The sequence below is a fragment of the Myotis nattereri genome (assembly GCF_964212035.1).
Source record: "Myotis nattereri genome assembly, chromosome: 3".
NCBI lineage: Eukaryota > Metazoa > Chordata > Mammalia > Chiroptera > Vespertilionidae > Myotis > Myotis nattereri.
The window spans coordinates 380,343-406,074 of NC_138077.1; the positions used below are offsets into that span (position 1 = coordinate 380,343).

At 53.1% G+C, this 25,732-nt stretch overlaps 1 protein-coding gene across 1 annotated transcript in view; it reads left to right on the top strand.

The window, feature by feature from the left end:
- The window catches only part of BACH1 (BTB domain and CNC homolog 1), a 33,998-nt gene extending 24,688 nt beyond the window's left edge, over window positions 1-9,310 (top strand). The window contains exons 3-5 of the mRNA XM_081085310.1: window positions 1,460-2,794; window positions 4,348-4,554; window positions 6,997-9,310. Of these exons, the coding sequence (XP_080941436.1) occupies window positions 1,460-2,794; window positions 4,348-4,554; window positions 6,997-7,452 (1,998 nt within the window). The 3' untranslated portion in view covers window positions 7,453-9,310. The remainder of the gene's footprint in view (window positions 1-1,459; window positions 2,795-4,347; window positions 4,555-6,996) is intronic.
- The last annotated feature ends 16,422 nt before the right edge of the window (window positions 9,311-25,732 follow it).

The window sequence follows — 25,732 nt, forward strand, 5'->3', positions numbered from 1 at the left end:
ATTTAAATATATAAAATATCAAAAATACAAGTCTTCGTTTTACTATGGTTGCAAATATCAAACAATTTCTATATATGACATGGCACCAGAGTTAAGTTAGGGTTTTTCAAAATGCTGACACGCTGAGTTCAAAAGGTTCGCTATCACTGATCTAGGTGGATCTTCCTGTGCCTGGCTGAGGCCACAGAGGGAGATCCAGAGGCAAGCTGAGTCTTTATTTTATAGCCAGAGGTAAACAAGGTAGTGGTCACCATAGTTACAGTGTTCTTGTGAGTTTCACTTGTTTTGGCAGCACTTGCTGCACCTCCCACAGCCCATTAACTACCTAGGAAGGATCTAGGGAGCGTCATAAGGTCAAGCCTCATTATGCTAAGAGGACTGTGCCCTCTAAGCCGGGACTTGTTTGTGGCTTTGCCAACAGATCAGTCCGAGGCTTAACCCGATAGCCGCTCCCTACAGACATTTGTGTCCAGGTCATTTCTTGGGGACAGAGGGCAGGATCCAGTTGCCAGGCCTTACGGTGGTTGTGCGTTAGCTTTACAAGAAGCCCTGGACTGCTTTGCAGAGTGGCTGTGCGTTCCCATTCCTGGCCAGTGTGAGTGCCCTGCTTCTCCATGTCTTACCGGGGAGAGCTGCTTTTTGTTTCACACCATTTGAAAGCCAGTGCAGTGCGCACAGCTTAGAATGTTTTTAAGGAGATCACGAAAACAGTGTCTTGGCCACTCTTACAGGGACTCAGTGTTGAAGAATCAGTTCTGTATCGTAACCCAGACCGAGGCTTTCCCTGCACTTCACCCGCTCAGTTCCGTCTGCCCTCACGGTGTTGAGGCAGGTTCAGTGCAGGTGTGCATGTTTCTGCTTAAAGCTTGTGTAGCCGGGAGCCCGTGGATCTTTGCATGATTTTTAGAATTTCACTTCGTTCACTTTTAAAATTTGAATCTTTAAAAATTTTATTAGAAGTTTTTGGAATGAGATCAAGGTAACAGTTACCATTTATTGTGCATTTGCCCTGGATCAGAACTCCTTGAAGTCCTTTAGCTATGTTGTTCTCCCCCTGTAAACTGCTCCCTCTGTGGCTGACAGCAGCTGGAGTTGTTTGCATATGACTGCCTGGTGGGCTGGCGTGGACACCGGGGGTGATGCGTGTGTCAGGCTCCTCCTGCTGTAGTTACCGGTATTTATTGCAGCCCGTTTGGAGACAGTGTGGTGCTGTCTCTTTCTTTCCCCGTGTGAGTACATTGTAGTTATGTGTCAGTCAGCGTGGACTCTCTGAGTAGGTGTGTGTGATAGCGTGACCCCCTCAGCTTTGTACTCCCTGGGAATGGTTGTCTTATCCAGTTAAAGAACCTGCTTTATCATTGTCACAGGTAAGTTACTCATCTCTCGTCCCGTCTGCTCTTGTGTTATCGACTAGACAGCTGTCGAATAATGCATTTGTTTTCATTTTGTATGTTAACAGGTGACAGTTAAAGGATTTGAGCCTTTACTTCAGTTTGCCTACACGGCTAAGCTGCTTCTGAGTCAGGACAACGTGGATGACGTGTGCAGGTGTGTGGAGTTTCTAGGCGTCCACGACATCGAGGAGTCCTGCTTTCAGTTTCTCAGATTTAAGTCCTTAGACTCGACTGCCAACCAGCAGGAATGCCCGAGGAAAGCCTGCTTCCCCGCCCACTGCCAGAAAGCAGGCCTCAGGCTCCCACTTCCAGACCAGAGGGATTTAGAAGTTAATGAGGTGGAGGAATTTTTGGAAAATAAAAATGGTCAGACTCCTCAATGTAAACTCCGTGGATGTCAAGGAAATACAAAACCGTCACCTCCCCTACAAGACAGTGCCAGTCAGACATGGGAGTCCATGTGCCTAGACAAGGGGGCTGCTCTGGCTCTGCCATCTCTATGCCCCAAATACAGAAAATTCCAGAAAGCGTTTGGGACGGACAGAGTCCGCGCTGTGGAGTCGGGGTTCAAAGACGCTCACACTTCTGTTCCGCCCAGTGAGACGCCTGAAAGCGAGTGTCCGGGAGGAGCCCAGGACTGCGCAGACTTGCAGGTGGTTTTAAAATGTGAAGAAAGTAACACAGCAGCAGAGCCTGAAGACACCACGGAGGAGCCTGCCTCTCAGTGCCCGTTGGAGCAGACGGGGGCGCCGTTCCTCCACTCCCCCGCGGACCCGCCGGGCCTCTACTCGCTGTCCCTCCTGCACACCTACGACCAGTACGGCGACTTGAACTTGGCTGGTATGCAGCCCACAGCAGTGTTAACCGAAAAGCCGTTGTCAGGCCCAGCTGCTGGAGAAGAGAAGACCTTTGCTGGAAGTGAGGATGTACTTTTGAAACCGGACTCCAGCCCTCGGGGAGAGGGCGGCCCCGCTCCTGGTGGTCGCAGCAGTGTAGAGCGGGAGGTGGCCGAGCACTTGGCCAAGGGCTTCTGGAGCGACCTCTGCAGCCCAGACGCTCCTGGCCCAGTGCCGCTGTCACCTGCCGGGGCCAACGATGGGGCAGGACAGGGCCACTCACAGAAGCGGTCCGAGTGCCCCTGGCTGGGGATCAGGATTAGCGAGAGCCCGGAGCCAGGCCAGAGGACTTTCGCAACGTTAAGTTCTGTCAACTGCCCTTTTATAAGCACCCTGAGCACCGAAGGCCATGTGAGCAGCTTGGAGATAGGAGCTGACGGTTATGCCTCGGAGCCCCAGCAGGAACCCTGTCCGTACGCCTGTGTGATCAGCTTGGGGGATGACTCTGAGACGGACACCGAAGGGGACAGTGAGCCCTGCTCAGCCCGAGAGCAGGAATGTGAGGTGAGGGCTCGCGGGGGTGTTCAGTCAGGTTTTGCCACCACTGACGGGGATTCACTATCAGCGCCTGGCGCCCCACCAGGGGGGCGCGCGGGCTCGGGGAGGGGACCGCACCATGAGGTGTGAAACTGTGGGGTCTGCACCAAGCAGGTACTTCTGTCAGCCATGGCCTGGAGGCCCACAGGGCTGTGTAAGTGCTCCCCTCAAACGCCAGGTCCCCCAGGAGGGGAGCAGTGGTGCTGGGTCCCTGCGTGTGACTCCTGAGTGGGTAGCACGGACGGTCCACTCACTGCCATGGGGTCCTGCACCTGGGCAGCCCCTTGGCAGGACTGCGGTGCCCGTTGTAGGGATGCGGCCGGCAGCCTTTACTAGTCCGTTACACTCTCGTAGCCGTGCTTGTTCTCTTAGTCCCTAGTCTTCAGCATTGCCTGAATGATGGCTAATAACTGAGCAAGTGCTGCGTGTGGTTGGTGTGCGACAGCTGCTGTTTGTGAGACATGCCTGTAGTTCCCAGGGCTTCTTAGTTCTTGATTATTTTCTTGGTTCTGTAGTTGTTGGATGACAGGTTTGGGAGAGTGTAAGACAGTGATGGCGAACCTTTTGAGCTCGGCGTGTCAGCATTTTGAAAAACCCTAACTTAAATCTGGTGCCGTGTCACATATAGAAATTTTTTGATATTTGCAACCATAGTAAAACAAAGACTTATATTTTTGATATTTATTTTATATATTTAAATGCCACTTAACAAAGAAAAATCAACCAAAAAAATGAGTTCATGTGTCACCTCTGACACGTGTGTCATAGGTTCACCATCACTGGTGTAAGTGGTTGTTTTTCCTGGGCTTTGGGAGGAGGTGATCAGTGATTTAACTTAAGAAATAAGATGTATGCATGAGTTTTATCTGTAGATTTTTGTATGCTATTTATAAACTCAGCATTTGGAACTATGAAAAGAACATTAAAAATAAAACATTTAGGAAGTTTAAAAATATTTCATATATGTAACAAACTAAATAGGTTGCCAGAAAATTGACCAATATTTTATTTGCATTTTTAGTCATTAATATAATTAAGCTGTTCTACAATTTTGTTATTAGATTTCCCCCCCCAAATTTATGTATCTTGAAAATGAATTTGCAACATTTTCCTAATTATTTCTACACTAGAGGCCTGGTGCACGAAATTCATGCACTAGCGGGGGGAGGGTGTCCATCAGCCCATCCTGAACCCTCTCCAATCTGGGACCCCTCGGGGGATGTCCGACTGCCCGTTTAGGCCCGATCCCACCGGCAGTTGGACATCCCTCTCACAATCCAGAACTGCTGGCTCCCAACCGCTCACCTGCCTGCTTGCCCCTAACCGCTTCTGCCTGCCAGCCTGATCACCCCCTAACCACTCTCCTGCCAGCCTGATCGACGCCTAACTGTTCTCCTGCCAGCCCGATTGCCCCCAGCTGCCCTCCCCTGCCGGAAAGTGAGATGTGTGCCTTTGTCTCCCAGGGTTGAGTGTGATAGCAAAACACAGCAGTGGTGACTGATGTTTGTCTCACGTCCTAGGTAAAACTGCCATTTAACGCACAACGGATCATTTCCCTTTCTCGGAATGACTTCCAGTCCTTGCTGAGGATGCACAAGCTGACTCCAGAACAGCTGGACTGTATCCACGACATCCGGAGGAGGAGTAAGAACAGGATCGCCGCCCAGCGCTGCCGCAAGAGGAAGCTCGACTGCATACAGAACCTGGAGTCGGAAATCGAGAAGCTGGTAAGGATGCCAGAGAGTTAAACTCCACCACATCCACCCATTCTTTTTACTGTAGAGGAGACAGCTATTTTAATTCCTAAGTCAGATTATAATGTCCAATTATACATTAACTTTAAAATTTACCACATCCCATTTAAGAAAGTAAATTATATGACATTTAGGAAGTAAAAAAGGATGTTTCTAGACTACTTTACATATATAAGTATTCTACATATTATAGCATAATATGTTATAAATTGAGAACTATTTCTGGGTGCCTTTTTAACGATTTACAAATTAAGGATAGTTTTACCGCCTACCTAATTCTTACGTTGAATCAAGATGCAAGACATTGTGAGGCACTTCAGTGTTTTGTGCCATGAATCTGTAACACTTAATGGTTCAGTTGTTAGTTAAAATACACTGTAGACTTGAATAACTTGTTTTGGTTGATACCAAAACAAACCCACTTGGATCTTTTATCTAAGGGAAAAAGTCAGATGCTGATAGGAAAGGAACATTCCGAGATCTAAGGAGACCCTGCGTGTGCGGAATGCCTGCTTTGTTGAAACTTATTTTCTGTTCCAGCATCAAAACACAGATTAACTGAAAAACGATTAACTTGCAGCCAGCCAGGTGTCTCTGTCCCCTAGTGGCGGCTGGAAGGAACATTGTCTGAGCAGCAGAAGCTGGGACTGGTACAGACAGCAGGGAACAGGGCCCACATGGAGGGAAGACCTTTCTTCTGTGCTCAGTTTTGGGTGTTTGTTAATTACTGATGAGAGCTTAAAATTGTGATTGTAGCAAATCTTCAAGTATGAACATTCTAGCTATGAATAGCAATTAAATAATTTAGAAAGGAAACCATGCTTTTATATACCTTCAAAAAAGTGGAAAACAAAAATTTATATATTTTTTGTATACTTTAATTGTGCAAAAAGAGGAAGGCATATAACTATTTAAAAAGACGAGGCACAACTGTGAAAGGTTAACAAGAAACCAGATGTTTTACAAGTGAAGGCACGAGAGAGATGAAAACCTCTGTGATTTTGCTGACTGATTAAAGTGGTTGGGAACACAGAAAAGTTACAGATTTGGGCCCTGGCCAGTTTTTCTCAGTGGTTAAAGCACTGGCTTGGGTCTGTGGGTTCGATTCCCAGTCAGGGGCATGTACCTTTGTTGTTTAGTACTTTATATTTTTTTCAAAATATTAGCTGCTATGAAATACTTAAAAACTAATTACCATAGTTAGATTTACAGTTTTTTAGAAAAACTTTTATATAAAACCGTAATAGTACTTCTGTATAAAGCAAATTTCCTTTTACCCTTAAAACTATTTCTGTTCCAGAAAAGAATCTATGTAGAGGGTTATCACTGATATCACCCATCTAACTGTTAACCACAGCGTCAGCTCTATAGAACCTACCCATGAGCAGAAAACCAAGAGCCCTGTCTAATCCCACAGGGGAAGCCTTTGGCCTCCTGCCAGCTTTTACTTCCTCTCCCTCTGGTCACCTGGCTCCTGCTGGGTCAGAGCAGGTGTAGGGGCAGCAGGAAAGGGAGTGAGCGAGGGGGAAGCAGGTGGTGGTGGATGGGCTGCAAGAGCCAGCAAACCTGAGAACATTGTGAAGACTTGCCTGGAGAAATAACAATTCTAAATAATAATACTATGATTGACAAAACAGACCCCCCACCCCCTCCCCCCCCACACCCCAGTTCTTCACACTCTCGTAGCTCACGCATTAGATTTCTAACTGTGGGCATTTTAGACGCTGAGCCCCACCTATAATGTGGGTTTAACGTTACTTAAATCAGCAGTCGTGGGAATCACACAGCTGAGAGTGCGAATTCGAAGACATTTTGCACAATATTCGGCACAAAGTAAGTGCTCAACAAATGCTAGTCGCTATTCGAACCTGGTGGTGATTTGAGTTGCAGGAGTTAGGATGAGTGTGCTTGTGCCTCTTCTGACTCTGCTGTCCAAGATGTTAAGTCCACACTTGCTGTTCTGCAGTCCACAAGTCCAGAAAGCTCTGAGAACCGTACAAGAGACAGTACCGAGTGTCACCACTCCTTTGGCCAGAAACTGATGCAAATGACATCAGGCGACGTAGAATCTATTTTTCTCTACTTTGCGCATTGTTTGATATTTCACTGTGTTTTATTTAGAAGTGTAGAGATGTTTGACAGTGGGTGGCTGCCCCAGACCCCACCAGAGGGAAGATGTGCGTCCACATTATCTTCCTAAATCTGAAAAATCCTGAATCCCAAGATACGTCAGGCCTAGGAGTTTTGGATGAGGGATTATGGACCTGAGGTATTGAATACATTTTTCAATTGAATTGAAAGGAAAAATTCCATGTGACCTTGTTTAATGAAAAGATACTGCAGACACCAATGTCTGATCGCCTTAGCAATGGTTGCTAATGCCCCCGAGTCATTGCGTTCTCTCTGTGCCCACAGCAGAGTGAGAAGGAGAGCTTGCTGAGGGAGAGAGACCACATCCTGTCGACGCTGGGTGAGACCAAGCAGAACCTGACCGGACTTTGCCAGCAAGTCTGTAAAGAGGCGGCTCTGAGCCAGGAACAGATTCAGATACTCGCCAAGTACTCGGCCTCAGACTGCCCGCTTTCGTTTTTAATTTCTGAAAAGGACAAAAGTACTTCTGATGGTGCTCTTGTGTTCCCACCAATTCTGAGTTTACCGGAGGGGCCTCCTGCCACGCCACCTGCTGGGAGCCAAAGCCCCTGCTTCCCCGGCGGGAAGGGCAGTGGGTCGGGCTGTGTGCTGGCTCAGGAGTCTGGGCAGAGCCCCAGGGTGGCCCCGGAGTGTGCGGGGCCCTCAGAGCAGAGCCGGCAGAGCACAGGCATCTCCGACTTCTGCCAGCAGATGACCGACAAATGCACTACTGACGAGTGAGCCTCATTCCTCCTTCCAGCCCCCGAGCCTCCTGCTGAAGCTCTGGCGTGTGTCTTGAGCCTCATCCAGCCATTGGTCTGCTGACAGGGCTGTTTCCCCTCCGTGGCCGAAGGGGCTTCTATGAGGCCCCTGATGCCTCGACTCCACAGAGATGCAGAGATGGCAGCTTTCTGGAGATGGAGAAGTTCCATCGAACACGTAGTGAGGCTTTTATTCTGTTTCAAAGAATAATAACTGTTAGTAGCAACTCTCCCCCTCATTCAAAATGTCAGAATGTGGACTAGCCTATCCAGCAGCCGTGTAACTGCAGGCGCCTACAGGGTTCCCCGAGGAAGGGCCTGGGGAGTCAGCAGCCTGCCCTGCCTGCGTGTGCTGAGAGAGCCTGGCCCTAAGAGCTGATGGGGCTGCGCACAGTGGGGCAGCTGCTTGGGATGCCAGAAGCCTGGAGCTTGGCTCCTCAGCTCCTGCTAAAACCAGAGGTGGGTGGCCTACCACTGTGACCTAAGCGCCCATGGGCCTTGAGGAGCCGAGGCAGGCGGGTGGCCCAAGCAGAGGCCCTGGCCCTGTCATGTGGCTCTTAGGGGCTGTGGTCATGGCAGCGGGTAAGAGCCACGGCTTCTCTCCTCAGTCTACCCAGTTGGTCCTTGAGGTCTCTGCCTCCTGACGTTCTGTCCCTTTGCGGGGGGAAATGGCAGTTGGATTCAGGCAGTGTTGCCTTCAGCTCCGTGGACCCCAAGGGCTCGCCACAGCGCAGTGCCCTGCAGAGCCCGACGTCTGGGGAGAAGGCCACCTGCAGGACTGGGAGCGGCCCGCACTTCCATCTGGTTTTGAAACCCTTTGGTTTACTTGTAAAAAGTATTCTTGTAGATTTAAAAGATGCCTCCAGAACAACCGTATAGGTTTGTGAAACGGGATGAAACTCGATCTTGTTTCATGTGAATTTGAATTTGGAAACTAGAGTGAATGTTGCTGTTCCTGAATCTGGTGTCTCGGGGCCCACGGTCCTGGTCCTCTTAGTCGTCCTTTGTGTCTGCCCGTCCTGTTCAATGCAGCTTTCACCTCTGAGTGCTCCCGCACTGCTGTTACAGACTTGTTTGACAAGGAACGCTAGACTCTTGGCCTCCTACCATTACAAAAGCGTGTTCTCAGGCACAGACATGTGCAGAGCCCGTTGTAAAGGGTACGAAGGGGTGGTTGAGGGTGTTTGGTTTAGACAGTACCTCACTGAGTCAGACACCCAAGGCTCCATCCAGGGCGTCCTGAACCACGAGAAGGGCCCATGGGTGCCACTCCCATGGGGACAGCTCTCGTCCGGGACAGTGAGCCTGCAGCAAGGCAGCTTTGGCTGAGAGCACAGGGACCACTGAGGACTTCAGACTCCTGGCCAGGTGCGACCCTTTCTGATGGGCGGTGGCTGCAGGAGGCGTTCCCAGTCTATGTCTGTTACTGGCTTAGTGATTGTAAGAGAAAACTAGTTGGGCTTGCTTCTAGTCTAGAGCAGTGGTTCTCAACCTTCCTGATGCCGCGACCCTTTAATACAGTTCCTCATGTTGTGGTGACCCCCAATTTCATTGTGACAAATTGAACATAATTAGAGCATAGTGATGAATCACAAAAACAGTATCTAATTATATATGTGTTTTCCGATGGTCTTAGGTGACCCCTGTGAAAGGGTCGTTCAACCCCCAAAGGGTTCGCGACCCACAGGTTGAGAACCGCTGGTCTAGAGGCTTTCATGAATACACTCAAGAATGTGTCAGGGAGAATGAAATTAGTTCTGCGCTAATGCATCCCAGCCCATAAAGTGTGTGGGCACAGACATCCCGTGTAGCTGTCTGATACTTATAACTTTAACTTCAAAATACGAAATAATATAAAAATGCTTCTGGTTTACAAATGTAAAATCTAATACAAGCCAATGGAATCCTTGATTTCCTACCTCAGCGGACACTCAGCTGTCTGTCATACAAGTATGCGTGCGCGCGTGTGTGTGTGTGTGTGTGTGTGTGTGTGCAGGTGTCACATGATCTGCTTAGTTGCCCTGTAAATAACTGCTTTGAAAGCTTCCTTTCTCCTTTAATGATAAAACCCAGTTGTCTCCAGAGTATGCATATGATTTTTAAGGCACTTGGTTTAAATTGATCTCTACATATAAACAGCTTAGCATTAAGGGTTTATGTTAATGATACTCCGATTATTGGCCAGCTGTAAAGCATAGCATTGTTTTACTAGCCAGCATGGAATACACAGGAACTACACTACCTCATACCTCCATGATTTTCAAGTTGTAACAGAGGGACAGGAAGATAAAAAAGATTTTATCTTTGTCTTTTGGCTGTAATTTTCTACATATTGCATAGGGTTACACACTTATGCGTATTTTAAAGTTAACTTCTAAAGAGGTTTTTTCCTAAAAGTGTGTTTAAGCTGATTTTCCTGAGGGTGCGGAAGACAGATGGCTGGGTTGTGTGCGCACGTGTGCAGCGTTTTCTTCCCGCAGAAGTCTGGTCTGGGAAGGTTGTTTTCAGTGTCTGCTGCAGTCACACGGTCCCGGTCCCCAGGTCTATGAATCGGCTTTCTCAATGCTTGATGGTTTTTAAAAAGCTGTTGTCTAACTCAGCAAAATAATATTACCTTAAATTTGTTATTTCAGCTCACCTATAGCAAATGATTTGTTAAATTGTTATGCTCAAAGCAAATATGGATATAAATCTTGGTTCTCCATGTGTAACTTTTATGACATAATTTACTGCAGCTTAATGTTTTGCCGGTTTTGAATAAGGAAATATATATATATTTTTTAAATATATTTTTATTAATTTCAGAGAGAGAGGGAGAGGTAGAAACATCAATGATGAGAGAATCATTGATCGGCAGCCTCCTGTACACCTCCTACTGGGGATTGAGCCCTCAAAACTGGGCATGTGCCCTGAACAGGAATCAAACCGTGACCTCCTGGTTCATAGATTGATGTTCAACCACTGAGCCACGCTGGCTGGGCGGGAATTAAATATTTCTGATGTGGTAGACGATACAGGTTGCATGTGGACACTCAGCCCCATTCACAGCTTGGAAAAAAAATCAGGCAAATGGCAATGTTATAATGAATTCTCAGGTGAACTTGTTTTGTATAAAACATCTGTTTTGAATTTGTAAGTATTTTAAAGGTTTACTAAGGCATGTAATAAACTATTCTTTGAAGCCTGTTGGGTAAATGAAAATTTAAAGCCATAATGGCATACTAATTGTAAATAAACATCTATTGATTTTTTTGTATCTTCCTTAATATAATTTTCTAACAATGCAATAAAACCACTAAATTTATATATTCATAGCCAATTAAGGTCATGTTTCATTAAAACAAAACTTTCATAGTATTTAATTTATATTTCCTCCCTAATGTGCTTATCCAAATGTAGCAAAACGATAGATGTTAGTTGTTGGCAATAAATTGACAGTTAAATAAACTTCCCTAAAATTGCTTCTAATTGAATAGAGTTATATATTCCATTTCCATTTCCCACTTCTGAGGTGACTTTGCTAATAATCTCAGTCTTTGGTCAGGCGGTACCTGTCTGAGGGAGGACTTAATATCTGATGATGGTGCTGAAAACTGCCCAGATATGGGGTTGAGGGAGCACAGCGTCTGCCGTGCTCCTGACGGACTCGGGTGGAGATGTGGGGCTTTTGGAGGGGACACTGTGTCTCTAGTCTCCGGTTTTACAGACTCACCTGCTCAGGCACCTCTCCCAGGTGACAGGCCCTGTACCAGGCTGGCCACCCAGAGCCTGCACCCCCCGTGTGTGCCTCTCCGGGAAACGTGGCTCACCAGGGGGACCCGACACCCTGTGTTCGGCGATTTCCAGAGGAGCAGGGGCAGGATATAGGACAGGGCACCAGGTGGGTGGAGGCCAGGCCCACTGCCAAGGGTCTGTGAGGCGCAAGGTGACCCTCACGGCAAAGAACCCACCACCAGAGATGCCAGACACCCTCACCAGGCCCGCCCGGGGCAGGCTGCTGGGAGGTGGAGGAGAGAAATGGGGTGTCACAAGCAGGGGATCTTGGTGTGGGCCACGCGCCAGGAGAGGGGACACCAGTCAGCCTGGCATGCGTGGGCACCGAGGCAGCGTCACAGTGGGAGAGGCCAAGGGCCTGGCAGCCCCAGGACGCCACCGTGTGGTCACCATGGTTACCACAGGTCCAGGCATCTGATGGCCCCTGTGAACACTGACCCTGTCACGGGAGGCCTGAGGCCAGGTGCAGGGGCTTTGAGGACGGGAGTGTGAGGGGTGGATGTCGCACTCTCTGAGGGGCCAGGAAGTAGCACCGCGCCCTCTGCCCCCGCACCCCAACACGAGTTTTGGGCCATTTGAGAAAGAAGGTGGGCGTGGCATCCACCTAGCCGATGGAGGCCCGAGCGAGGCCCGTGGGAGGGCGCGGCTGCGCAGGTGAGCCCAGTGGGTGTGCTGAACGTGAGCGAACCCCAGCCAGTCGCCCAGCTTACCTGGGACAGCGCCCCGGAGGGCAGGTCCCAGCACTTGGGTTCGGCAGGCCACCTGCTTCAACGGACGGACTAGAACCTAGGGCCTCCCTGGGCAGTGAGAGGAGAGGGCCGTGGGGACAAGGGGTGCGGGGCATGGGGGCGGGGGCAGGGGTTTAGGAAAGACCTGGAAGCCGGATGAGGGAGGGGTGTCCCCTTCATGCGCCTCCCCTGGTTTTTCTAGAAACACTGGGTCCTCATCCCCAGCGGCCTCGGCCAGGCCTGTCCCCGTGGCTGTGGCAGCGCCGGGCACGGCCCTGCTGTTCCGGACAGGCCTGCCCACGAGGGGGGCCCTCCATACCGAGGGGTAACCCCAGAAACTCCAGACGTGCCAAGATGCCCATCGCAGCAGCGTCCAGTGCAGTGGACAAGCCCTCCGAGAGGGACAAGGTGACGCCTGTCCTGACCCTGCGCCGGGGTCCCCGAGGGCGGCCGGCGCGCTGCTTGGCTCTCGTGACCTTGTTCACTGACTTCACAGCCGCCCCGCAGTGGGCCCTGCGCTCCCTCCTCCCGGCGCTTTAGCGGGTGCGCCCACCCGACAGACGCGGAAACTGCTGACAGCGCCCGCTGCATCCGAGCGACCATCACCTGCGCGTGAAAGTCTCTAAACAGCCCGCCAAGGTGTCGCCAAAGCCGACCAGGTCTTGTGTGTGCCATTCGCCTTCACCGGTGCACGTGGATCCGGGACTGCGGGCACCGCAACCAAAAACGGTCCAACGTGGTTTTAAGAAACAAAAGCTATGGGCATGTCAGCCAGGAACCTAAAAAGGCAGGAAGTTATCTCACCAAGAACCGAAATCCAGGCCTCGGGGACTGGCTCCCGCTCCCCCTGCGTCCCACGCACTGGGCCTTGCCGCTGTGACCTCGTGATCGCCGCCGCAGTGACAGCGTGATCGCCCCTGTGACATCACGGGGCCTGGTTTGCTTGTAAGCAGTCAGGGTCTCACATGACGTTAACCTGGGGAAGGTCCGTAGCCGTGCACTTTGGAACGTATTTTGTCTTATTTTCTTCTGTTCCTGGAACTTCTCACAGTCCTGGCCTTGTCAGAACTCTCTGCGCGTGGCTTTCCTTTCCACCATAGATGGCAGCGCAGCCCCGCCTGCGCCCGGCCCGGCTGCGTGGGTCAGGCTGTGGCCGGAGCAGCCAGACCAGCCCCGTGGCGGGTTCCTGTCCGCGGGCAGGACGCTCCCCGGTGCCTTTGGGGACGAGGCCAGTGTTTCCAACCCACGTGTCTCACAGCAGATCCACCGCGTGGGCGTGACCCGCTGCGGGCCACCCTCCTGTGCAGCGCCGTCTCCCGGGAGCCCCGGCTCAGGCTGCGGGAGCAGCTTGGGGAGGCGCCCCCTGTGCACGGCCAGGCCACCAGGAGCAGGCGAGGTCGCCCGGCCCGGTGGTCCCTGTGCGCCCCGAGGGCTCCAGGTGGGCCAGGCACAGTCTCCCTGCAGCCGGCGGAGGGCAGGGCAGGGCAGGGACCCAGGTGTGTGTTTGATGAGAAAGTGAGTTTCCTGTGCAGGGCCACCGACCTGCGCTCAGCCCGTCCTGTCTCCTCCTGCTTCTCCAGGATAATCCTTCTCTGTGACCAGGACCAGGGAGAGTGAGGAGCGGCAGGAGGCAGGTCAGAGCCTCGCATCCTCTTCTGTCTCAGACACGAGATGAAGGATCCTCTGAGTTTTGATGGAGGGTGCCAGGCACCAGATTAAACATCAGTGGGCCTAAGGAGAAAGGGTTAACCCCATCTCGGAATTCATCCAGTGCCACCACCCTCTCATGCTCAGCGGCTTTACCACAGGGATTAGAGCCAATTGCCTGAGGCTGCGGGTCCCGGCTCCCTGCTCCAGTCACCGCCCTGGTCACCTCCTCCAGGTCACAGGCCCGTCCCCTCTCCTGCTCAGCCGCCTCCTCCTCCTCCTCCTCCAGATCACAGACCCGTCACCTCTCCTGGTCACTCCTCCTCTGGTCACAGGCCCGTCCCCTCTCCTGCTCAGCCGCCTCCTCCTCCTCCAGATCACAGACCCGTCACCTCTCCTGGTCACTCCTCCTCCGGTCACAGGCCCGTCCCCTCTCCTGCTCAGCCTCTTCCTCCTCCTCCAGATCACAGACCCGTCACCTCTCCTGGTCACTCCTCCTCTGGTCACAGGCCCGTCCCCTCTCCTGCTCAGCCTCCTCCTCCTCCTCCAGGTCACAGACCCGTCACCTCTCCTGGTCACTCCTCCAGGTCACAGGCCCGTCCCTTCTCCTGCTCAGCCGCCTCCTCCTCCTCCAGATCACAGACCCGTCACCTCTCCTGGTCACTCCTCCAGGTCACAGGCCCGTCCCCTTTCCTGCTCAGCCTCCTCCTCCTCCTCCAGATCACAGGCCCGTCACCTCTCCTGGTCACTCCTCCTCTGGTCACAGGCCCGTCCCCTCTCCTGCTCAGCCTCCTCCTCCTCCTCCAGGTCACAGACCCGTCACCTCTCCTGGTCACTCCTCCAGGTCACAGGCCCGTCCCTTCTCCTGCTCAGCCGCCTCCTCCTCCTCCAGATCACAGACCCGTCACCTCTCCTGGTCACTCCTCCAGGTCACAGGCCCGTCCCCTTTCCTGCTCAGCCTCCTCCTCCTCCTCCAGATCACAGACGCGTCACCTCTCCTGGTCACTCCTCCTCTGGTCACAGGCCCGTCCCCTCTCCTGCTCAGCCGCCTCCTCCTCCTCCAGATCACAGACCCGTCCCCTCTCCTGGTCACTCCTCCTCTGGTCACAGGCCCGTCCCCTCTCCTGCTCAGCCTCCTCCTCCTCCTCCAGGTTACAGACCCGTCACCTCTCCTGGTCACTCCTCCTCCGGTCACAGGCCCGTCCCCTCTCCTGCTCAGCCTCCTCCTCCTCCTCCAGGTCACAGACCCGTCACCTCCCCTGGTCACTCGTCCCCCGGTCACAGGCCTGTCCCCTCTCCTGCTCAGCCTCCTCCTCCTCCTCCAGATCACAGGCCCGTCACCTCTCCTGGTCACTCCTCCTCCAGTCACAGGCCCGTCCCCTCTCCTGCTCAGCCTCCTCCTCCTCCTCCAGGTCACAGACCCGTCACCTCCCCTGGTCACTCGTCCCCCGGTCACAGGCCTGTCCCCTCTCCTGCTCAGCCTCCTCCTCCTCCTCCAGATCACAGGCCCGTCACCTCTCCTGGTCACTCCTCCTCCAGTCACAGGCCCGTCCCCTCTCCTGCTCAGCCTCCTCCTCCTCCTCCAGGTCACAGACCCGTCACCTCCCCTGGTCACTCGTCCCCCGGTCACAGGCCCGTCCCTTCTCCTGCTCAGCCGCCTCCTCCTCCTCCAGATCACAGACCCGTCACCTCTCCTGGTCACTCCTCCAGGTCACAGGCCCGTCCCCTTTCCTGCTCAGCCTCCTCCTCCTCCTCCAGATCACAGACGCGTCACCTCTCCTGGTCACTCCTCCTCTGGTCACAGGCCCGTCCCCTCTCCTGCTCAGCCGCCTCCTCCTCCTCCTCCAGATCACAGACCCGTCCCCTCTCCTGGTCACTCCTCCTCTGGTCACAGGCCCGTCCCCTCTCCTGCTCAGCCTCCTCCTCCTCCTCCAGGTTACAGACCCGTCACCTCTCCTGGTCACTCCTCCTCCGGTCACAGGCCCGTCCCCTCTCCTGCTCAGCCTCCTCCTCCTCCTCCAGGTCACAGACCCGTCACCTCCCCTGGTCACTCGTCCCCCGGTCACAGGCCTGTCCCCTCTCCTGCTCAGCCTCCTCCTCCTCCTCCAGATCACAGGCCCGTCACCTCTCCTGGTCACTCCTCCCCCGGTCACAGGCCTGTCCCCTCTCCCGGTCACTCCTCTGGTCACAGGCGATTCTCTGGTCAGTCCAGCCCTGCCTCTCAGACTTTCTTCTAGGCCACTCCCCACCTCCCTGGGCCAGAAAGTGGCAACTCCACAGGGTGAACCCCTTTGGCGGTAAGAGGGTGTGAACGAGGGGGGGAGCTCTGTGCTGGGACATCAAGTAGGGAGAACACCTTGGGACACAGGCCCCTCAGAAGGACCAGAGCAAGGTGAGTTTCCCGGGGGTGTTCCAGCGCGTGACGAGGCCAACAATGGTAAAGGAAGTCTATTCAGGACACGGTTTGGTACTTAGTCATCTGTTTACAGCAAATGATACCTTGGATTTTATCTCATTTCATGCACCAGAAATAAATTCTACAAAGCTAAAGGAATTCATGCAAAATTCATAGAATTGGAAGAGTGTAGAAGAAACTAGGACCTCTCTAGGTGAAGGAAGACTTACTAAACTTAAAAATATCAGTAAAACTATCAGGGCGAAGATGGATTTTATACTACAAGATAAAACCTGATGTTTATAAAAGTCAGAAATAAGAAGCAAGTACTTTGGGGATATTTTGAATCAGCTATGAATCAGGTTCATTTTCCTTATTGTAAAATACCACAAACATCAATAATAGAAACCTCAAAACCACAGCAGCTAAATATGCAAAAACCATTATCAGAAAGTCACAAAAGACGGCACCGACTGCTAAAGGAGCACATCGGAAGCATTTTCGACACTCGTGACCAGACTCTCAAATGCAGAGACTAAAAGGCCATTTCTTCCCAGCCAATCGAGACCCGTAAGCTGTTCTCAATGAGAATGCTGGCTGTCAGGCAGGCGAGGTCGAGGCAGGGGCACGCCCACACCTTGTAAGGCAGGTGCAATCTGCTGCAAAGTTTTTTGGGAAAATTGGTAACATAGAACTTCAAATATTTCTGCCCTTTGAACTAATAATTTCATTTCTGGGAATTAATCTGAGGAACTAATCCAACGAATGGAAACGCTTTCTGTGTAGAGGTACTCCTTCTCGTGTGTGTAAGGGTTAAGCTTGAAGCCCATGTTAACATACCACATAGTAAATAGTTCACTGAGGCCAGGTCTCCCCAGTCAATGGGATTTTATGTCATTGCTTTAAGATGCTTTTAATTTTTTAAATATATATATTTATTGATTTCAGAGAGGAAGGGAGAGGGAGAGAGAGAGAGAGATATCAATGAGAGAATCATTGATCGGCTGCCTCTTGCACACCCCCTAGTGGGGATTGAGCCTGCAACCCGGGCATGTGCCCTTGACCGGAATCTAACCAAGGACCCTTCAGTCCACAGGATGACATTCTATCCACTGAGCCAAAGCAGCTAGGGTGCTTTAAGAGGTTTTTTTAAAAAAATTTATAATAAGAGAAATGTCATGCCACAGTAAATAAAGCAAGGTACATATGGTATGTCTACAATGTAAAGAAAGCAACGTATACAGGGTGTCTCCCCCAAAATGTACACACACAGTTACAGCTGAAAGCTGATGTTTCTTTCTTTTCAGATTTAACTCATTGGAATTAATAATTATTCAAAGTGTATATACATTTTTTTTGGGATACCCTATATCTTCTATAATAATAAAAGCATAAAATGCTAATTAGACCAGACATCCTTCTGGACGACCTTCTGGATGAAGCCGGGGCTGTGAGGGAAGCCCGGGTCCCGGGTGCCAGAGGGAAGCTGGTGCTGGCAGCTGGGGGAAGGAAGCCTACTTTTTCTATGAATTTTCTGCACTGGTGGGGTCCCTTGGCCTGGCCTGTGCCCTCTCACAATCTGGGATCCCTTGAGGGATGTTGGAGAGCCGGTTTCAGCCTGATCCCTGCAGGCCTGATATAGGAGGGAGCCCAATCCTGTGTGTTGAGCATCTTTGGCGGTCAGTGCATGTCATAGCGACCGGTCGACCGGTCATTCGGTTGTTCGGTCACATAGGCCTTTATATATATATAGACTAGAGGCCTGGTTCATGAAATTTGTGCACTGGGCTGGAGGGTTCCTCAGCCTGGCCTGTGCCCTCTCGCAGTCTGGGACCCCTTGCTCCTTACTGCCTGCCTGCTTGCTGCTCCTTGCTGCTAGGCTCACTGCTCCATAGCACTGCTGCGAAGGCAGGAGAGGCTCCCACCACCGCCGCTGCACTTGCCAGCCGTGAGCCCAGCTTCTGGCTAAGCGGCTCCCCCTGTGAGAGTGCACTGACCACCAGGGGGAAGCTCCTGAACTGAGCATCTGCCCCCTGGGGGTCAGTGCGCATCATAGTGACCGGTCGTTCTAGTCGTTCTGTTGTAACAGTTGCTTAGGCTTTTATATACACTAGAGGCCTGGTGCACGAATTCATGTACCAGTGGGGGCCCTCAGCCTGGCCTGCGGGATCAGGCCAAAACCAGCTCTCCGACATCCCCCAAGGGGTCCCGAATTGCAAGAGGGCACAGGCCAGGCTGAGGGACCCCACCGATTTCATGATTGGGGCTGGGGAGGGATGTGGGAGGTTGGCCAGCTGGGGAAGGTACCACGGGAGGGCTCTAGGGCATGTCCGGCCCATCTTGCTCAGTCCTGATTGGCTGGGACCCAGCAGCAAGCTAACCTACCAGTTGGAGCATCTGCCCCCTGGTGGTCAGTGCACATCATAGCGAGCAGTTGAGTCGCCTTAGCATATCATTAACATATTACGCTTTGATTGGTTGAATGGATGACTGGACACTTAGCATATTAGGCTTTTATTATATAGGACTAGAGGCCCAGTGCACAAAAATTTGTGCACTGGCAGGGGGGTTGTCCCTTAGCCTGACCTATGCCCTCTCACAGTCTGGGACCCCTTAGGAGATAACCACCTGCTGGCTTAGGCCCGCTCCCCGGGTGGTGCGCTGGGTCGCAGATGGCAGGCCTGGATGGCGGCTGGTGGTGGGACGGGTGACGGATCGCACTGCCGCCCACCTTGCCGCCCCTGGTCACACATGGCAGGCCCGGATGGCAGCTGGTGGTGGGGCGGGCAACAGATCGCACTGCCGCCTGCCTTGCCGCCCCTGGTCACACACAGCAGGCCTGGATGGCAGCTGGGCAGGTGGCGGATTGCGCTGTCCCGCCCCGCCTGCAGTATGCAAATTTAATGGCCATCTTTGTTGGGTTAATTTGCATACTCTTCTGATTGGCTGATGGGTGTAGCGAAGGTATGGTCAATTAGCATCTTTGTCTTTTATTAGTGTAGATAACTATATATTTATGAAGTTCCATATACACAATAAACACTATTCTATAAAACCAAAAAGTAAAAAAGGATAAAACAGACCCCTCCCCCCATTCTCATTAGATGAATACAAAAAGAAAATCAATTCACCGAATGTTAATACGGTTTTGTATAGTGGGAGTAATTTTTTTCACTTTTTTCTGTTATTTTTTATAACGAGCATAGATTACTTTTAGAATGGTCAAAATGAGAAAGTTTTAAAGGTAGTACACCCACACCAAATGCTTTCCCAGAACTGATTTACATGACGTGATTTTACTCAGCAGAAACCCATTAGTGCCCAAGTCCACATTCTCGCTTCAGGCAGCGACTGAGGAGAACATAACCCTGGTCCCTTCACTCTGCAGCCTCAGCTGGAAGGTGGGGTAAGTGCTAACATTTCCTTTTTAATAAGAACAGCCTCAGCGCAGCCTCTCTCCAGCACTGAAATGTCACCGGGAAAGGGTGGTCCTTAACTAAAAGCTGAGACTCGAGACCAACACATTCAGATTCATGACTAAAACGAAAAAGCCTTTTAATTGCAAAAGGCCCGGACAGTGAAGTGAGTCACTTTGAGGGTGGTTATTTTTGAAGATGAGGTTTCCCCCCAGAAATGTTTGAAAGAGTGAACGTGGCAGCTGGAGAGCATCCCGCGGGTTTGGGGGAAATGGGGCTCTGATGGAATGAAGACAGCAGAGGCAGGACGCAGAGGAGCGCGCGAGGGCCCCGGCAAGGCCGGCCAACTCCGGGTGTGCGCTGCGTGGGTGAACGTCGGTGAGGCCCTGTGAGCGGAGAGGAAGGGCCCTCCTACGGACGGCCGGACGGCCGTGCAGCTTCCTGGCGTCTGGTTGCGTGGGCCGCAGAGAAGATGGGGAGGGGGCTCTAGAAACGGTCTTTGCTGCCGCTTCGAGAAGAATGGCATGAGCACGAGCAGGGAGCGCGCACACGTCTGCCGATGCCTGAAGTCAGCTGGTCGGTCAGTCTCCTAAGAGCTTGCACGTGCGACATCTGCACACTCAGCCCCTTCCCCGCTGTGATGTGCAGAGGAAGAGAGTGACCTTTCTCTGCACGGACCTGGTTTTCTCCTGCGAGCTCATCCCGGGGCGGTGGGGTGTCTGTCAATCACCGGAGGCCCCGGTCGGTGTAGCGCTGAGGCCATTGGGCGCGTCGCACAGAACCCAGCGAGGCTGGACTCTGAAATGGTTTCCGTTCCTTACGAGGGGCCCGGTGGAGAGGGCGGGGCGGCGGCGGGTCCAGGCTGGTCCCCAGCTCTGCCGTCTTCCTCACGCTGTGGCTTGTAGCTGGGAGCTCCCAGCCGTCAATGGCGTCGGCAGCGTTACAGGGTGACCTGCCATTCCCTCGGTTCCCGGGGCGCGGGGCGTGGGTTGATGAAGGTGTAGCCTCCGGGGTCACCACCAGCCGCTGTTTCCGGAGCCCACGCGTGTTGATTCCTGCCCGTGTGCCCCTCACGAAATGCGAGCCGCGCTCTGTCCTGTGAGTCAGCTACAGGGAGTTTGGCGATTGTCTAGCAGCGGTTCTCAACCTGTGGGTCGCGACCCCTGAAAATAATCCTGCAGATCAGATAGTTACTTGACGATTCATAACAGCAGCAACATGACAGTGATGAAGTAGCCACGAAAATGATTGTATGGTTGGGGGTCACCACGACATGAGGAGCTGTATGTAAGGGTCGCGGCGTTGGGAAGGCTGAGAACCACTAGCGAAACGCATCATCAGAACTGCATTGTGCAGGGGGCCCGGGCTCCGCTCATCCACGGGTCGCCTCGACCTGCCCTTTCACTCACTCACGCCGCCCGCCCGCCCGCGCAGGGGCACGCTGCTCACTGTTCATCACACCTCACTTCTCACTCTCGGCTCGGCGAGCCGCCCTGCGCCGGACTGAGCCTGAGAGACGCGGGACCCGCCAGCCGGCCCGGCTTCTCCTTTACGTGCACGAGAGGGTGTTGGCCACGTTTTCATTCCTGCCTTCCGGCGCGGGAAAAGACTGAGGGGCCTACGGGAGGACCGGACGTGGGCCAGCACTGTGTCCCCAGCCTCTCCTCGGGCCCTGTGTGTTGGGGTTAAGATCGTTTGTCAAGGCCCCTGAGTTCCTGTGCTTATTCCTTCCTGGGGACACATGGGAAGCGTGGAGAGGACGAGGGTGCGGCCAGCATCGGGCCTAAGAAGGTGGCTGGCATCGCGTCGATCAGGCAGGGCTGCCATCGAAGCCACGGGCACCGCTGCCACGTCTGTCTGAACGCGGAGTCGGTTTCTGAGAGCCTGTCTCCCAGAGGGGCTGTCGGGGCTCGTTTCTCTGCACAAACGTCAGAGGTGCCAGCGCGGGCTCTGGGCCAGGTGGTGCTTCTCGGAGGAGGAGGCGCAGTTTGGTCCCCGCGTTTGGTGCCGGGGTTCAGTCCTGCACCGGCTTCTCCCGGGAGAGACTGCCCGGTCTTCCTGACGCCGCAGCCTCAGACAGCAGACCCCCCCACGTCCTGGCAGTGACCTCAGGTGCATTGATGTCCACCCAGGTCAGTCGTCCCCAAAAGCGTATTACAGGGGTTTGTATTGACCTCAGAGAGGAAGGGGGAGGGGGAGGGGAGCATCAGCGATGAGGCAGAGTCATGGGTCGGCTGCCTCCCGCACGCCCCCACCGGGGATCGAGCCCACAACCCGGGCCTGTGCCCCGACCGGGAATCCAACTGTGACCTCCTGGTTCATAGGTGGAGGCTCACCCACTGAGCCACCGGCCAGGCAAAGCCTTTACTAAGTATCGTTGTTTATGGAACATGCCTGTCTCCGTGTGTGTGTGTGTGTGTGTGTGTGTGTGTGTGTGTGTGTGTGAGTGATAGATATTTATACTGCATTCTTTCTGAACATCTTTGCAAAAAAACCTTTTCCCCAAAGATCTGTTTTGTCTTGTTTGTTCATCAGCTGTTCTTTAAATTTTTAACCTCATGTTCTTTCCTTTGGTTGATGATAGGAAAAGTAATGCTGTGAAGAACTCTCCTTGCCTTTCACAACTAGAGGCTTCGCCTTCCTGGGGAGGTTGGGAGCAACTCAGACCGGACAGGTGAGGGCTCTCTCCGCCCACGTCCAGGTTCAGCAGAATCACGAGAAGGTGAAATAGCTCCACTCCCCACCTCCGTCCAGGAAGGCGTGTTCCCGCACCGACCTGACCAGTCCTGCCCACGGCCACGTCTGAGGGTCCACCTCTCAGCCCAGCATCTTCTCCAGTAGATGACACATGTGGACACACCCGAGGTCAAATGTGCAGTTAGTCAAAGTCAAGGGACCCCACACGATGCACTTTGACGGAACAAGACAAAAACAGAAACCCTCTCCCTGTCGCCCGTCATAACCGTGGATTCTACCAGTGGATGTGTTGGCAAGCGCATTCGTGGGAAGTGAAATATTCCCCTGGAGAAATACAAACAGCAATTCGCTGGCCAGGACCGCTCCCTGACGCCCTACTGTGTGCCTGGCCCTGTGCTGTCCTGCCGAGGTCACACTTCTGGTTTACTCTGTGGCCTCTCAGCCCGTGTTCCCCAGCGGCTGCCCCGCCCACATTCCTCATACCGGTGCTCAGTGGATGGTTGAGACAGTCAGTCCGCGGGGTGGTCCTCCCGCCTAGAAAAGAGCGGCTCATCCAGGAACCTGCGCTCTGATGGTGGTGAGGAGGGCGAGGAGGAAGGCGTGTGTTCACGGACACGCCCGCTGCTGGTCTGGGTGTTTCCTCAAAATTCCCATGTTGGGATCCTAACCCACAGGTGGTGTTTTAGGAGGGGGCCTTTGGGGGTGCTTGAGCCACGAGGGCGGGCCTGGTGGGGGGCGTGAGGGCTGCTCTGACAGGTGGACTGGGGGGAGTCCCTCTCCCTCTGCTGGGCAAGGACACGGGGAAACGTCTGCCACCTGGACCATGGCCCTCACCCGGCCTCGCTGGCCCCCAGACCTCACACTGCCAGCCCCCAGGCCTGCGAGGAATTGATTTCTGCTGAGAAGCTGCTGGGTCTGGAGTATCTGTTAGCAGCCCAAATGCACGAGGGCACCCATGTGTGTGGAGATCTGAGACAAGCAGAAGGCATTTCCCATGAGGCACCTGGGTAGGTGGACCTTCCCAGGGGAGTGTCCAGCCAGAGACAGACTCTCAGGAGCAGCCCAGCATTTGACCCTCAGGGCCGTGGGGGCACGAGGTCAAGAAAAGAGGAGCCTGGCCGGGTGGCTCAGTGGTCGAGCGTCGACCTAGGAGCCAGGAGGTCAGGGTTCGATCCCCGGTCAGGGCACCGGCCTGGGTTTCGGGCTCGATCCCCAGTGTGGGGCGTGCAGGAGGCAGCTGATCGATGATTCTCTCTCATCATTGATGTTTCTCTCTCTCCCCCTCCCTCCCTCTCTAAAGAAAACATACATTTAAAAGAAAGGAAAAAAGAAAAGAAAAGAGAAGATATTGTCAACAACGACAACATGGGCAGCTGGCCCTGACTGACCCGGGCTTTAGAGCGTCCGGGACGGTGGCAGGGAAATGCCGGCAGTGGAGCTGGTTGTAGCGACAGAGCTTTGGGGTGACGGACACCCCATGACGGGCCAAGCCCCTTCTGAGGAGGATGAGCTTCGCACCGAGCGCGGGGCGGAGGGCCGAGCGGAGGAAAGGGCAGCGCCTGCCCGAGGAGGCGTGTACAAAGCCGAGAACGGCCGTGTTCCTGCTGGAGCTGTTCTTCCCGCCGGGCTGTGAGCCAGCGGAGCCGGTGAGATGCACAGTGTGGTCGGCAAACACGACGTGGAGCAGAAGCCGTTCTGAACCCAAACCCACGGGGGTCACGAAGCCTTCGTAGTCGGGGAGCCCCATTCTCTGGGCTCCGGGCTGGAGAGGAGCTGCGTGTAAGCTCTTTGGGCGGAAGCAGAGCGGCTCCTGTGGAAACAGACCACGCAGCGTGGCGGCGGCTTCCTCTCACCCACGCTGTGCAAGGGGTGGCCCCAGGAAGCCTGTCTGCACGGAGCCCCTCCCCGAGTGCCCACGAAGAGCAGGCCTGGCGTCAACCTGTTTTGCGGGCTCTCCCCGGGGTCCCCCGACAACCACTGTCTTCATGGCTGCCGGCCAGTGAGACTTGGACCTGGAGTCCGCTCCGTGCCGTGGAAGAAGCGAGCGGGGCTTGCCTTCGCGTGTCCCTGTCGCCGGTCATGACGTGGCTCGTGGTGGAGCCAGACTCCATTCCCGGCGGCCTCGTCCCGGGGGTGGTCCTATTGGCTCTCGGCAAAAGGTGACAAAAGTGAGGTTTGGTTTTGGTCCCCAAACTTCCAATGTGTTCCATCCCATCCACACTTCAACCCCTGCTCCATGGTCAGTTCTGTTATTTATTTATTGAACTCTCACCCGAGGATATTTTCCCATTGATTTTAGGGAGGGTGGGAGAGAGAGCGAGAGACAGAGAGAAACATCGATGTGAGAGAAACACAACGACTGATTGCCTCCTGCACGCATCCCGACCAGGGCCTGGGCCGGGGAGGAGCCTGCAACCGAGGTATGTGCCCTTGACTGAAATCGAACCCAGGACCCTTTGGTCTGCAGGCCGACGATCTATCCACTGAGCCAAACCAGCTAGGGCAATTCTCTTATGTTCTTATTCATCACACTAATATTACTTTTACTTATTACTGTATTTTAACTTATGTCTCATTTATTAAATGTAACATTTTGATATGAGTAATATAAATATGACAGCGCATGGTTTTTATAACAAAAACAATATTACTAGTTATTTAGTTGTATTTTGTATGAAAGTTGTTCATCATAGAAAGGACTCTGGGGGCCAGCAGCAGAGGGGAGTACACTGGGTTAGGGACCCTCAGTAGAGGCAGGGACAGGACTGGTTGCACCTGCCACCGTGGCCTGCATGGCCTTGCCTCGGCCTCTAGAATTGGCAGCTCTGAGGTTTCTTGTCTCTGGACGCTTTCCTCCCTATGTTATGTGCCTGATGAGGACTTTATGCAGAAGGAGGTAAAGTACAGGGGGTGCAGCACAGAACAGGACAGGGCAGGCAGCGTGCGGGAAAGAGGAGGGGCTCAGAGCCAAGGGACTCAGGTTCTTCTTGTGCTTCATGACTTGGACAAATCACTGTACTTACCTGGACATTGCTGTCTTCATCTGTGAAATGGTGCTGATGGTGTGATGGTGATGCTGGTGATGCTGGTGGTGGTGATGGTGATGGTGGTGATGGTGATGCTGGTGATGGTGGTGGTGGTGGTGATGCTGGTGATGGTGGTGATAGTGGTGTTGAGGGTGATGGTGATGATGATGCTGATGATTAACTGAAACCGACACACCCTTTATAAGGTTTCAATTAAGGCATCAAAGTCAAACTAGTTTACGGAGCCTAGAGAGAGCTTGTGTGTTCTTCCAAGCAAGGTGTTCAGCTTTACATCTTTTATAGCCTTTGCAGCTCAGGAGAGAACTCAGACCAGCTTAAAGGATATATCAAATGCTGAACGGTTATGCACACTGGGAAAGAATGAAGAAATGGGCTGCAGAGCAACTTGGAGACGTGATGGGCCGGCTGTCAATGGGCCCCGTCTGGGCTCTTATCTGTTAGAAAACATATTGCGCCTCCACACAATTTACATCCGTTAAAGATTTAAAAACCCCTAGTACCAGCTCACATGCACTGGGTGCTGACTCTGTCCCGTCTTTTTACAGGAGTAGAAAGG